Source organism: Saccopteryx leptura, chromosome 3, assembly GCF_036850995.1.
Source record: "Saccopteryx leptura isolate mSacLep1 chromosome 3, mSacLep1_pri_phased_curated, whole genome shotgun sequence".
Taxonomy (NCBI): Eukaryota; Metazoa; Chordata; class Mammalia; order Chiroptera; family Emballonuridae; genus Saccopteryx; species Saccopteryx leptura.
In genome coordinates, this window is record NC_089505.1 from 138,833,940 (window position 1) to 138,849,440 (window position 15,501).

Here is a 15,501-nt window from a genome sequence, read left to right on the forward strand (position 1 = left end):
TTACAACAACATGGATAGAACTTGAGAACATTACACTGAGTGAAATAAGTAAATCAGAAAAAGCTAAGAACTGTATGATTTCACACATAAGTGGGATATAAAAGTGAGACTCATGGACATAGATAAAAGTGAAGGGGTGGAGAGGAGGAGAGTAAAAAGGGACAAATATAAGGTGACAGAAAATGATTTGACTTTAGGTGGTGGACACACAGCAGTCTATAGAGATGTTCACCATAATCCTGTGTACTCTTGTTGATGAATATCATCCCATTAAATTTCAAAAACAATTAAAAAAAAATTAATACACTTTTGTAACATTCTCCTGAGTCAGAGTAGAGACCACTCATTCTCCAGACTGGGCTTAGAATCTGATGCCCCAAATTGCCTGGCCCTGAGCCCAGAGTTATAAGAGATACAGTGGTTGTGGCTGTCCTCATACTCATAGGTTCTTATCCCCTTCAGCAGCAGTTTATCTTTTTAAAAAAATTTTTTAAATTGATTTTTAGAGAGAGGAAGAAGGAAGAAAGGGAAGGAAGGAGGGAAGGAGAAAGAGAGAGAAGGAGAAATGAGCAAGAAAGGAGGGAGAGAAGAGAGAAGTATTCATTTATTGCTCCATTTAGTTGTGCATTCACTGATCGCTTCCGGTATGTGCCCTGAATAGGGATCGAACCAACAACCTTAGTGTTTCCGGACGACACTCTAAGCAACTGAGTTAGCCAGCCAGGGCCTCCGTGATCTCTTAACTGTAGCCAACAATTCAGCAAATTATCCTTGTTCACAAACTGAGGTTTATACCTGCTATGCTGATGGCAAGAAGTTGGGCAAAGATGACAAACACTACAAACCAAATCTCCAGGAAAAAGAGAGCTGATTGGCTCAGTGGCAGAGCATCGGCCCAGAGTTATGGATGTCCTGGGTTCGATTCCTGGTGAGGGAAGGAGAAGCAACCATCTGCTTCTCTACCCACCCCTCTCTCACTTCTCTCTTGCTTCTTCCTTTCTTTGTCTCTCTGTCATTCTCTCTCTCTCTCTTTCTCTCTTCCTCCAGCAGCCATGGCTTGATTGGAGTGAGTTGGCATCAGGCACTGAGGATGGCTCTGTGGCCTCTGCCTCAGGTGCTAAGAATAGCTTGGTTGCTGAGCAATGGAGCAATGCCCCAGATGGGCAGAGCATGTCCCATAGGGGGCTTGCCAGGTGGATCCTGGTTGGGGCACATGTAGGAGTCAGTCTCTGCCTCCCTGCAGAGAGTCTTAAAAGAATCTCACACTTAATAATAATAAAAAAAGTGTATACACAAACACACACACTGCTCACAAAAATTAGGGGATATTTTATAGCTTCATTTTGAAATATCCCCTAATTTTTTTTTTTTTTTTGTATTTTTCTGAAGCTGGAAACGGGGAGAGACAGTCAGACAGACTCCCGCATGTGCCCCACCGGGATCCACCCGGCACGCCCACCAGGGGGCGATGCTCTGCCCCTCCGGGATGTCGCTCTGCCGCGACCAGAGCCACTCTAGTGCCTGGGGCAGAGGCCGAGGAGCCATCCCCAGCGCCCGGGCCATCTTTGCTCCAATGGAGCCTCGGCTGCGGGAGGGGAAGAGAGAGACAGAGTGGAAGGAGGGGGGCGGGGTGGAGAAGCAAATGGGCGCTTCTCCTATGTGCCCTGGCCGGGAATCGAACCCGGGTCCCCCACACGCCAGGCCGACGCTCTACCGCTGAGCCAACCGGCCAGGGCTATCCCCTAATTTTTATAAGCAGTATATTATATATATATTTTTTAAAGCATCAATTTATATCTAGTTGTTTTGCTAATTACAAATTTTTTAAAGCTGATGTCTATAGCCAGTTCCTTATATATGTATACTTTGCTATCTAGTCAAAATATCTTTAAATACGTATTAATGCATTTCTCCCTTATAATCTATACTTAATCATTTCTCCTAGTGTTATTGTTATATTTAGTTAGTAAGGGTCTACTATACTTTTCCCTAGCACCAATTTTTTTTTAATTAAAACCCTGGTTTTTAAAGCATTTTAGACAGAAAGATATATATCAGAAAGAAAATGGATTTCTAGACAAGCTATATTACAAACAAGGAAGACTAGTCTTGAAAGAATTACACTATCCCCTAGAGTTGTTCTGAGGGCTAAAGATGATGTAAATAAAGCATGGATCAGACTGCCATCATAGTTACTTCGTCACCATAAAGTGAGTTGATTTTTTAAAAAAAGCTTTACTGAGATATAATTTACATACCACAAAGTCTACCTTTTTTAAAGGTGTAATTCAATGAATTTTAGTATATTTACAGAGTTGTACAACCATCATTACAGGATTCTAGGTGGATCAGATCTGTAAGTTTCTATAACTTAACTTTGTCATTTAAAGTAGGTAGGCAAAAACTGCCAATGACTCCAGATTTAAAGGATAATGAAAAAGGCTTTATTTTGTTACTCAGTTTGGTTTCCACCTTCTGAAGGCAACAGGCTAAGTTTAAGTTTAGTAAGTGAAGCTTCACTTAAAAGAAAAATGGATTGTGTTGTTCACAGCCTCACTGTCCTTTTCACAACATGGCAATCTGACCAAGCCATAAAGTGACACTCAATTTCTCACTTCACCTTGGCATCACATGGGTGGGGGGAGGAGGCAGGTCACAGCAGAAGGACGAATCATACTTTTCAGAAGTTTTGAACAATTATTATGATATTGAGAGGTGTCACTTACTGAACTTGTAACTTCATGCTGGGTGCTTTGTTCATTTAGTGCTGATATTATTCCAATTTCATAGATATGAGGGAAATAAAAACTAAGCCTCCACAGAAGGCAAGCTTTGTTCCTTGTTATCTCACAGATCATTAGTAACAGCAGGAATAAAACACTTTGCAATGAAGAAAGTGAAAAGTATAACTCAGAATTCAAGTCACTGGCCTAAGGTCAAACGCAAGGAAGTGGCAGAGGCAGGATAGAACCCCTGATTCTGAGAGCCCACATCTCTCTCCATCTGGTGGGGTCACCTGAGGCAGACACACCCAGATCTGTTTCTAGGATGGTGTGCCACTAAAACCTGCCGCCCCGGGCCTGGTGTGGCCGCCAGTACTCACAGCACTCCTGCGCCGCCCTGATGCACAGCTCCTCCGCCGTGTACTCCCCGCCGCCCAGCCGCAGCGGCTCCCGGTCTGACAGGTAGAAGAGCACTTCCACCCCCGGCTCAGGGGCCTCCACATTCACCTCCGTCTTCTTGAAGCTCCGCATTTTAGCACAAAAAGCCATGGCATTGCAGTCCTCTTTTATATTTAGATACTGTAGGGAAAACAACATTGTGGTCATTCCATGTGCTAAAAGTTCCATTGGTAAAGAGTGTTATAAAGGGAGGGAAGGTACCTCTTTCTGCGCCTTTCCTCCCTGAAAATCAAATGCATCAGAGCTTAGGAGAGGTGAAACTACAGAAAATAATGACCTACACATTCTAATTAACGAATTATGGTCAGACCATATTTTCAAAAGTCAGAATAATTTTAGACACTGCTTAAATTTATTTTCTCTAATTGCACACAAGCTGTAGTTGAAAAATGTAGCTCATTCTGGAACCACTGATGTTAGTAATACTAACACTGCTGCTAACTCTACTGGAATCATTCACTTCTGAACAGAGCTATGGCACGACTCCCACTGTGTTTTAATTTTATGTCTATCTCCCACTAAACTACAAGCTCAGTAAGGGCAGTACGCACGTCTTACCCATCTTCATGCCCCCCCCCCCAGCCCAGGGCTGGCTCTAACATAATGCACACAAAGTGACTAGTTAGTACTTCACGTTCATAAGCCACATGGAAGGGTCATGAAAATATAGACGGGGCCAGATCCCCAGCACACCGTGGGCAGGCAGGAGGAGGGTAGTAAGCTATGGCAGCAGAATGGAGATGGGCAGTGTTGCTTTGGAAAGCTCAGAACCCTCTCGAGAAGAGCTTGCAAAAAAGGTCATTTATGTGAGCTTCCTAAAAAGGGAGGGCAACTAGGCTCAAACAGCCAATCTCAGCAACTTAGTCCTAGGCCAGGCTAGAAAGGAAAGGGGAACAAGGGAAACCCCTATACATTTTCTTCCCCTTACTCCCAACACCAATGGCCTACAAACTTCCCTGCCCCAAGGTCACAACTTTCCTCCAGCCTGCCAAGCCAGCCTTCACTTGGCCCCACAGTAATGGACCTGAAACACAAATCAGATCCTCCCAAGCCCCCCCTCCAGGAATCTAAAAAAAACCCTCAAACTCCTAACAGAGCTCTCCATCGTCCAGCCAGAAAGCCTCACTAGTCTCAGCTGCTACCACTCCCAGCCTTTCTTCATGCTTCACACCCACAAAGTTGCCCTCATCTAGTTACCTGCCCCACCCACCACCAATTCCCCCAATCTAGGGTTTCTCACTTTCCTGCCTTTGCTCATCACTTTCATGACAAACCTCAATCTTTTAAAACTCAGCACAGACATTACCTCCTCCAGGAAACTGCTTCTGAACCTCCATCTCATTCTGAGTTAGACGCCCTCCCAAACTCACCACTCTACACTAACGACACTGAATTATGACCGCCTAATTTATGTATCTGTCTCTCACACGTGCTGCGAGTTCTCTTAAGACAAGGACTGTGTCAATCATCTCTGTTTCCCAAGTACCGAACACAGAGACTTACATGCTCACAGAATGACCCAAGGAAGCTCCAGAGAACAAGACCAGTTATACAGGGTAGACAGTAGTCACAGCTCTCTCCACCCACTTCATGTGCCTGGCCTCACTGCTGCCCTGGTTAGCTAAGACGGTTCTAGGAGGGGCATAAACTAGGTATGCCTCAATGCTATAAGCTGAGAGGAATTCAGTTTCACTTATTTAATCTCTAGAACGCATCTGAAACCAGAATCTTCCAAAAACCAGGCTGAAAGACAAAGCTTATAACTTACTTTGAGGTTCAGATTAACTGTTAATGAAAGAAGTTCTAAAACTCAACAGTCCTCAAATTCACCCCACCATGAAAAACATGGAAAACAGAGTAGCGAATGTCTACTTCAGAACGTGAGATTAATCTTGGACCTTGAGAGTCTAGACAGACATGGCAGGGGAAGAATTCAAAGATGGTGTTATACCTTTCACCCTGAGGAGATAATAAGGCAAAAACACGATTTTATATATATATAAAATATATGATATATATATATATATATATATATATATATATATATATATGATGCGGCACCATTTGAAATGGGGGAAAAATACAACCAACAATGTCCAACAGATGAATCACTAAACAAAGGAACAGCAACAGCAACATTATGCAGCTGCTAAAAAAAAAGTTGACATAAAGCTATATGAACCAACACTAAAAGGTACATATGGCATACTACAAAATGAAAAAAAGCATACTATGTATATTATAATCCCTTTGGTTATATACACCTACAATCTGGAAAAACATTCACTAAGATTATCAGTGGTAAATATCTAAAAGGGAATTTTAACTTGTACTTTGTACTTCCCATACTCTTGTACTCGGGATTTTTTTTAAAGCAGCACATTCGACATTTAGAGTTAACAAAAATTAAAATACTGATATTTGAGAACTAAGGGACAGCCTGACCAGTGGTGGCACAGTGGACAGAGCATCAATTTGTAATATTGAGGTCACCAGTTTGAAACCCTGGACTTGCGCGGTAAAGGCACATACGATAAGCAACAAGAACAGCTAAAGTGAAGCAACTATACTTCCCGCTTCCCTCCACCTCTCCTCTATCTGTAAAATCAATAAATAAAATCTTTAAAAATAAAAAGAACTAAGAGATATAATACAGGTAGCCCTACAAGTTCAAGATTGGTTTCACTATTCTTTTTAAAAGCTGTTTTCTTTTTTTTCTTTAGTATGCAAACATACATACCTGCATTTACTCGGTTGTCCAATATCCCCCAAAAGCAGACTGGATTTTCTTCTCTGCTTTCCAAAACTGGTTGAAAACTGAGCTAAGGACAAAGATAAATAAATAAATCAGCTGCAGAGGTAACTGAATCAGAAAATAAGAGGACACTTTCATTAGGGAAGCACCTAAACCATAAGCAGGCAGGAAAAAGCATTTGGAAGGAGGGAAAAAAAATAAGAAAAACAACAAAAAACCATTGATGAGGACACTAAGAGGACAGAGGCACGGTAGGGTGGAAACACCCAAGAAGATATTATTTTCATTGCTTCAAAAAAGGAAGCTGAGGACTTTTGCTTCCTGGTGTAGAGTGGTCTGTCCAGTGTAAGTGAAGACTGTGCATCTTTTCCATCAACAACCTCTCTCCTGAGGCTGTGAACAATAGTTTAGCATGCCCAAAGATGTGTGCTTTTATTTCCTACTACCATTTTCTTTAATACCCTCCTCCCAAAGTGGTCTGTCCTTGGCTCATTTTAATGGTGAAACAACATATGGTATAATGAAAGGGGGGGGGGGGGCTGGGAATAAATCAGACAATGGTTTAAGTTCACCAAATATTTTTTGAGCCATTCTTATTTGAAAACTTAGGTAGCAAATAAAGCCCTCTCCAAACTCCCTAACCTTCCCTCAAAAACTGCTAAAGAAGAGTATCAGCTTAGTTCTGTATATTTAAAGTGCCTGCCTGGTTCCATCCTCACAACCACCAGCTCGCACGCATGCACGCACGCACGCACACAGCTCTGTATTGTTTTAACAACTCTCCTGGTGTTTCTCACAAATTCTTTTTAAATAGTAGAATCAAATTATTTTGCAAATAAGGAGCAACCACCCTTAGTGATTTGAAAGTGGTTTCCAAGTTAATACAGGTTATGGTCTTAGTTTTCTGTCCATCATTCAACACATTTTTATCAGAATCCAGCTTTAGGAAGAGCACTATCCCAGGCATAATGTGGCAGAAGTGGAGGGCGCTGAAGAGAATGACATGAGGATGGGTTACTTCTGAGGCTGCAACGCCACCAGTCCCAAAGGACAGTACAATCCAAATGGGAGATGGCACAAAGGAAAACATAAAAGACTGAAACCAACAGTGTGTGTCAGGATGTGGTCTTCTGCATCTCTAGCTAACTCGGTAACTGACACTGGTGAGGGCTACTTCCAGAAGGCTTTCTGCAGTACATGAGACCTAAGCAAAAACGACGACAGGAGACCAGGCAGGAGAGACAAGTATGAATTTTGTGTGGCAACTTTGACTTGACAATTTTGATATAGACAATAATTTCAACAAGAGTCAAAGAACAAATCAGTAGACTTTCAGCTTTTAAAATTTAATATAATCAATTGTTTTAATTATGTGAATAGATACGCTGCCCCGCATCCAAACAAACCACCACCTGAAATGGGCTACAGGCTAATAATGCCTTGCTCCGGCTCAGGAGCAGGATTTCAAACATCACATTTAGGAGATTCATTCAACAAGTATTTCTGAACAGTTCCAAGTGCCAAAAACTGAGCTGTATAGGAGGCTGCAATGAAGACCAAGAGTGGTATGTATGGTCCTTGATCATATGGACCTTATAGTGTATAGGACCAATGGAATTAAACAAAAATGCACAGAAACTGGTAAAAGTATAAAGAGCTTAAACGGCCCTGGAGGAAAAAAAAAAAAAGCTCATGTAAGAGGAATGTGATTTAGCATGGGGCTCAAGAGGGAACTAATACTGACCTAAGAGTAATGGGTATCTGGGGAGGTGGGGAGAAAGCAGTCTGGGTGAAGGATTAGCATATGCAAAGACCTTGCAGACAGAGGAACTAGTCTGCTCTCTACAGCTGCATAAACAGGAAAATCCCTCCAATACTCCTTTTACATAAGGGCGAAGCACAGCACTGCCCATTTATCTTTGGCGGTACTTGCCAGCAGCACATCTCGGGCCTTTCTGCCCCCGGTTTACTGCAGCATGCCACATATTCTGTTGCCAGGGCTGAATAAAAGTTATCCAGGTCAGTGCCATGCTTTACAGCATTAAGAAGCCCGCCTCAAACCAGGAAAGTGACACAGTTAGCTACAGATACAGAAGATGACACAGTGACACACTCTATTGATTATAGACTGCTTTTATGCTATCCTTTGTGCTGTCTCTCACTTGGATTTTAGAGCAGGAAGGGACCTATAAATTCCACCAAGTCCAGGCTCTTTAAAAAGAGCTACAGCATAAATCTTTTTAGAACTCACAAAGCACCTTAATGTGCACCATCAGATTACGTTATTACTTGAACTTATAGGGTTGCCTTGGGCCTCAAGTAAGATTCAGGGATCAGACTAAAATCACTAACATTCTTCTAGAACTAGGATTCTATGAAAACCTGTAATCAAGAAGGGTTTGGTTTTTCCACTATTCTTTTTCCACTGTAAGCAACATTATATTCAAATCACATTGCATCTAATTTCCAAACTGATTTCCAGTATTTCTAGACAGGACAAAAATAGTATCAATTTGTGATGCTCAGCCTAAAGATTAAACTCTTTGAGAAAACAAGATCAGCAACAGAATTTCTAGACAATATGCATTTACTATGATGTTTTATATGCTGATTCAATAACAACAAAATCCCTACTCTCAGAAAACTGACAGTCTAATGATAAAAATTTTAAAAGCACTTAAAAGACATGCTGGACATCATCCTAAGCACTTAAACCTAGAGCTGCTGATCCAATTTATATGAAATGACAACTGTCCTCATTCAGGATGACAAACAGTTTTTGGTGCTACACCATTTGTGTAATGGCTTCATTCAAATAACACTTCCTTCCAAATGAACCAAACAATATGTTCTAGATACTTATTTTTACAATAGTAGGAAAAGTACAAGGTAAGTTTATAAATACTTTGGATAATCCCAAGAAATCAATTCAAGTTTCTTGATATAAGATACAAAAAGAAAATCTTTAATGTCAGAAAAACTGACCAGTTGGAATCACACAATGTCCTTTAAAAATAACACAATTCATTGGGTTCCACTCCCAACTCAAATGAAAACAATGAAGCTCAGAATATGGGGATAAAAGTGAGTAATCAAAAGCTTTCTGATGATGGCAACAGTGAATCATCCATCCAAATTTACTTATAAATTTTCAAGGATTTGAAAGAAAATGTCTTCCTTTCCATGACAGAGGATAATTTTGTGGTTCAATCTTGTGGTGGTTACTTTACAAAAATAACAATAAAAATAATCAGGGAAATTTTGTTGGTTCTCAATTTTTAAACAATTTATAGGCTCTGGCCAGTTAGCTCAGTGGTAGAGCATCGGCCTGGCGTGCAGAAGTCTCGGGTTCGATTCCCAGCCAGGGCACACAGGAGAGGCGCCCATCTGCTTCTCCACCCCTCCCCCTCTCCTTCCTCTCTGTCTCTCTCTTCCCCTCCCGCAGCCAAGACTCCATTGGAGCAAAGTTGGCCCGGGTGCTGAGGATGGCTCTGTGGCCTCTGCCTCAGGTGCTAGAATGGCTCTGGTTGCAACAGAGCAACGCCCCAGAGGGGCAGAGCATCGCCCCCTGGTGGGTATGTTGGGTGGATCCCAGTCGGGCGTATGCGGGAGTCTGTCTGACTGCCTCCCCGTTTCCAGCTTCGGAAAAATACAAAAAAAAAAATTTATAAAGGTCTTGTACAAGAGACAAGTACATATGATACTTTCTGAATGAGGCAAAAGTAACAGAAACAAAACAAAATCTGTGAGCCTGAGCAAGGACTAAACTGCTACAGATGGAATACCACAACTATTTTCAAAATGCACAATTTCTGGAGATACTGAAACCATCTTATATTTTTAAGCACATCTTTTGAAATATAGGAATCGGTATAAGAAAGAACATGAAATTAAATTTGGAACAGCGGAAAAAGAGACATAAAAAAGATGATATTAATATTCACAATATTAGTGCTTTTGGTCGAATACCACTGCCAGGTTTATATGATAAAAACAGACTGGATGATGCCTGACCTGTGGTGGCGCAGTGGTTAAAGCATCGACCTGGAAATGCTGAGGTTGCCGGTTTGAAACCCTAGGCTTGCCTGGTCAAGGCACATATGGAGTTGATGCTTCCTGCTCCTCCCCCCTTCTCTCTCTCTCTCTCTCTCTCCTTTCTAAAATGAATAAATAAAAAAATTTAAAAAAAACCAGACTGGATGAGTGTTAATCAAAATGAAATAGTATGGGTATGATTGTTTTTACTAAAGAAGCCATCACACCGCCTGTGAGTTACTCTAGGTATACCTTAAAGCAGTGGTAGTCAACCTGGTCCCTACCGCCCACTAGTGGGTGTTCCAGCTTTCATGGTGGGCAGTAGAGTAAACATTCTGTCTAAAGGGTTGGTGTAAGGATCAAAAAGATCTTCCCAAACATCTTTATCAAGCCCCTACAATGCCTTTTTCAAATCAGGCCAGATATGTGAAAGGTGTTAAGTGCTAAAATATAATTGTAGACTAATGGCAGAAGTGGAAGGTGGGCTGTGAGCTTGCTTAGAAGAACAAATGAATAAATAGGAATTCTAAGCGAAAGCGTGGTCACAAATCAAAGTCCTCTTCATAAATCTCAGAATCCCACAGCAGAGCAGCTAGAAATGTGAGCTGCTATCATCCTGACCTGGGTTTGAATCTTGCCTTCCCTGCCTTCTGGCTATCATAAACTTAGGCAAGCTACTTAACACTCCTCAACCTCAATGTTCTCAGATTTAAGTGGAGGGATAAAATAGTGTATATTGCATACAGTTTAAGAGTTAAATGTGTTAATGCACAGGTTAGCAGGCAGTAAGCATACAGATTTTGGCCATAATTTCTGTTAAATTGATTATAAGCTTGATGGAATACAGTTCCAGTCAAGAAAAGAGAATTCCAATATCTGCATCTAATGCATGGAGCTAGGCACTTCCACTTAATTCTCATAAAAAGCAGAAAGGTTTTAGGCTGATAGTGGGCATGCCAGAAGTCAAATATGTGACTCCTGATTTCAAGAATCTGCCTCTTCCACAGGAAGGGAAAAAACTGCTCTGAAATGCCTCACTGCCAACACCACTGTCTTCCCTGGCTTTCTGTACATTTGATCATCTACTATCCACCTTGGAGACAATCTCATTGCAAGGTAGTTCCTACCAAAGACTGTCATTAAAAAATCATTGAAGTGCCCAGGCCTTGCCTGCATTCCAGCCCACAACTAACACACTGGCACCAGATTCTCTGGCACCCGGAGTGCAGGTGTGGGAAAGTCCTGGTGGCTCTGGCACAGGCCCACCCTACATGGGTATGGAACCTCCTGGTGACCTAACACACATACCAAGACAGGGGAAGCATCTCTGCTTCCCCTCAGCCTCAGTACCAGTGGTTTCATGGCTGCAGGAGCCTTGGACATGACTTGTGTCTGTTGTTCCCAGTGACCCCCTGCTTTGCCGAGACCCAGAATAACTATTCTGATGAAAGCATCACAAGATACTGTGCAAAGCTAATGGATTCCAGCAAGAAGGCTAGATAATAAAAATACAAAATCTGCTATTTCTTCCCGTCAGCAAGTCAGAATTATGGCTTTTCTATATGCCACTCCTGCCACACAGAATAACTCACTTATAACTATAGCAGCAATTCCAGGAATACCCCAGAACCGTAAGTGCTGCTTCATTTACAATAAACTTCTAGGGATGTTCAAATAATCAATGCCAACTCAATGGGTCAGGGATCTCTGCACTGCTCCCGATGAACCTGCTTTCCCTGAGAGGGTTTCTGATCAAAGTAAATATAGTACTTTGCTTAATTAAAGTCAATAAGTGTTTTCCTAAAAGCCCCATTGTATCAAGATGCTTTGCTATTTTTTTTTAAACCACTAGTACATAGTTGTATTAGTTGTTGAAGAGTACAGAATACAGGGGTAAAAAATATGGTAGAATTGGACATGCCAAACACGGAGGGTGGGAAATGGTTTCTCTTCACTTTATGTGCTTTTCAGTCATTCCTGTACCATTGCAACAAAACTCTGTAGCGTACTTCCCCATGTATAAGACGCTCCCATATATATGACACACCTTAATTTGGGGGCCTGAAATTTGAAAAAAAGACAAGTGCAAATAAAGTGGGAAAGGCAAGTAAAAAAAATCTACAATCACTGTAAGACACACCCAGTTTTTAGACCCCAAATTTTGGGGGGAAATGTGCGTCTTATACATGGGGAAATATGGTACTTTGGAGCTTAAAAAGGTTTTCACATCTATAACCACATTTTGAGTCTCACAGCCCTTTTCACAGATGAGAAGATACAGCTTCTGACTTTCCCACGGTCAAGTGGCTAGTGAGTGGCAAGACGAGGCTCAAACACATTTCTCGGCCTCCAGTTTCACTGCCCTTTCAGTATTCCATAGCTCCTTAGCAAGGACGGGGTTTTGGAGGGATCTACAGAAGTCCCACAGTTAAATTGGAGTCCACCAGAACCTTAAAGTCTATTAACAGCTGCAGATTAAAATATATGGGGGGATGTCCAGGAAGCAGATGAGGAAGGGATGCTGAGAGACAGGCAATAAAAACTACAGGAGTCAAGAAAGGGCTGTGAAGTGATCAGGGAGAGTGGAATCTGTTTCCAGCTTGGAGGGAGAGAGCTTTTAATAAATAGAAAGGAAGGGTGCAACTGTTCTGGAGGAAGGAAAGCAATGAGGACGGATGTGCAGGATGACACAGACCAGGAGGGATGGTGCAGGAAGGAGGCACTGTGTAAAGGTGAGGAAGGGGCTGATGGAATGCAGTGTCTGTGCCTCAGCTTCCCCCTGCAGGCAGTAAGAGAAACACCCATCAGAAAGAGGCCCCAGGGCCAGCCCAGCTCTGCCAGGACATGCCTGGTTTTGAGCAAGCATCTAAAAACTCACTGAGCTCAAATCCTGTGTACTATTTAAAAAAAGGGGGGGGGGGTATTTATAGTACCTCTCAAGTTTCTTACAGAACAGAAGCAGTTAGAAGCCTGGGGTCACTAACCTTGGTTCAGATCCCAGCTTCCATGTCTGTGTGACCTTTCAACCCTTCTGAGTTTTCTGTTTCTTCTGTAAAATGGGATAAAAAGTATCTATTTTACAAGGCTGTTGTGAAGATTCAAGATTTCTCTAAGTCTCTTTTTCTAAAGTAAGTTTTTGACTGGCTCACACACAGAAAGCTCCACAGTTCGTTAGGAAATCAGTTTTCTGTGAGTATACTCAAGGCTTTAATAAACTTTTGATTAAAAAATAATTAAAAATAAAAACAAACCCTATCCTACAAATGCCTGAAACTGTATTATGCTGCACTCTAACACTAATTTTTCATTAACCTATATTTCCAAAATGTCATGATGCAAAGACATAGAACCTCTTGCTGATATGCCGTACGACAAAGCTTGTAGGTACCTGAATTCAAAGGAATACCAGGAGACAACCCTGAATCCCTCCACCCTTTGATGACTTTTATTAATGTACTTGTGTGTCTACTGCATGTTCACCCATTGCCGCTCTCTGTCCTGTACTAAGCTCTTTTGGGGCAGAAATCCAACAAACATGTTTCCTGTAATTCTTTAACCACTTGGGCTTCTTGGGGGCAAAAAATAGAAACCAGCTCTGCTTACCTTAGGATAAAGAAAAAGATACAAGAACACAGAAACGGTCTGATAAGGACACCATTCTAGCATGGTCACCACTGGTCACCAGCCATCACCACAACTGGACTTCTGAGTCTGAGGCTTCTAGGAATGATCTCGGGCCATCCCTATGTATCTGTACCATTCTCTCTAGATTCAAAGTCCTGGGGGAAAATCATGAGTCTGCCCCTCTGCCAGCTTCCATAGCAACAGTGGAAGACTATTCTAGAAACGAAAGGGATTCAGATGCTGTACAATCCCCCAAATGGCACACTCTAACTCAGGGGTCCCCAAACTACGGCCCGCGGGCCACATGCGGCCCCCTGAGGCCATTTATCTGGCCCCGCCGCACTTCCGGAAGGGGCATCTCTTTCATTGGTGGTCAGTGAGAGGAGCATAATTCCCATTGAAATACTGGTCAGTTGGTTGATTTAAATTTACTTGTTCTTTATTTTAAATATTGTAATTGTTCCCGTTTTGTTTTTTTTACTTTAAAATAAGATATGTGCAGTGTGCATAGGGATTTGTTCATAGTTTTTTTTATAGTCTGGCCCTCCAATGGTCTGAGGGACAGTGAACTGGCCCCCTGTGTAAAAAGTTTGGGGACCCCTGCTCTAACTGATACCCCAAAGGCACTCTGCTACTGACTCAAAACATAAGTGAAGCTGGGGGAGAAAAGGGAGTCTCAAGAGAATGTTTTCCTACATGGGTCTCTACACCTCTCCTCAACTAAGAAATTAATCAGTTTTTATGTTTAGCTTTGAAATAGACTGCCGACAAGGTTTCTCTTTTTTTTTTTTTTTTAATTCTTCTTTCTTTTCTTAAAAATAAGTTTTTATTTTTTATTGTGTTAACATGGATTCAAGTGTCCCACTCAATATAACTCCCTCACCCCTCAACATGCCCCCATTACACCTCCTTTGCCCCCTCCCCGACTCCCACCCCCCCTTCCCTCTGGGATTTGCTGTCCTGTTATCTGTATCTATGTGTTATGTATAGATAATTTCACTAATCCCTTCACCTTCTCTGATCCCATCCCCTCATCCCCCTCCCCTCTGACAGTTGTCCCTCTGCACCCCATGACCCCTCCTCTGCCTCTATTCCGTTCCTTAGTTCACCATGTTCATTAGATTCCACATATATGTGAGATCATAGGATATTTGTCTTTCTCTGCCTGGCTTATTTCACTTAGCATAATAATCTCCAGGTCCATCCATGTTGTCGCAAAAGGTAAGATTTCCTTCTTTTCATGGCCACACAGTATTCCATTGTGTATGTGTACCAGTTATTTTTATCCACTTGTCCATTGATGGACACTTGGGCTGTTTCCAGATATTGGCTATTGTATACAATGCTGCAATAAAAATGGGGGTGCATTTCTTCTTTTGAATTAGTGTTTTGGGAATCTTAGTATATATTCCTAAAAGTGGGATAACTGAGTCAAAAGGCAGTTCCGTTTTTAATTTTTTGAGGAAACACCATACTGTTCACAAGTTTGCATTCCCACCAGTAGTGCAAGAGGGTTCCCTTTTCTCCACACCCTTGCCAGCACTTGTTGTGTGTTGATTTGTTAATGAAAGCCATTCTGACAGGTGTGAGGTGGTATCTCATTGTGGTTTTAATTTGCATTTCTCTAATGATTAGTAACGCTTAATATTTTTTCACATGTCTATTGGCCATTTATATGTCCTCTTTGGAGAAGTGTCTATTCAGTTCCTTTGCCCATTTCTTAATTGGATTGTTTATCTTCGTGGTGTTGAGTTTTAAAAGTTCTTTATAAATTTTGATCATCAATCCCTTATCAGACATATAGGTGAATATGTTCTCCCATTGTGTGGATTGTCTTTTTATTTTGTTAATGGTGTCTTTTGCTGTGGAAAAGCTTTTTAGTCTGATATAGTCCCATTTGTTTAT

At 41.7% G+C, this 15,501-nt stretch overlaps 1 protein-coding gene across 4 annotated transcripts in view; it reads right to left on the reverse strand.

Moving 5' to 3' along the window:
- The window catches only part of JAK1 (Janus kinase 1), a 157,265-nt gene that overhangs the window by 53,437 nt on the left and 88,327 nt on the right, over positions 1-15,501 (reverse strand). For 2 of the 4 annotated variants that reach the window (XM_066376474.1, XM_066376477.1), the window contains exons 2-3: positions 5,923-6,004; positions 3,104-3,302 (exon numbers count right to left, since the gene is read on the reverse strand). In XM_066376474.1, coding sequence (XP_066232571.1) covers positions 3,104-3,302; positions 5,923-5,928 — 205 coding nt within the window. In that variant the 5' untranslated portion in view covers positions 5,929-6,004. Of the gene's footprint in view, positions 1-3,103; positions 3,303-5,922; positions 6,005-12,956; positions 13,022-15,501 lie in introns of all 4 variants that reach the window. The other 2 variants (XM_066376476.1, XM_066376478.1) reach the window with 2 other exon arrangements.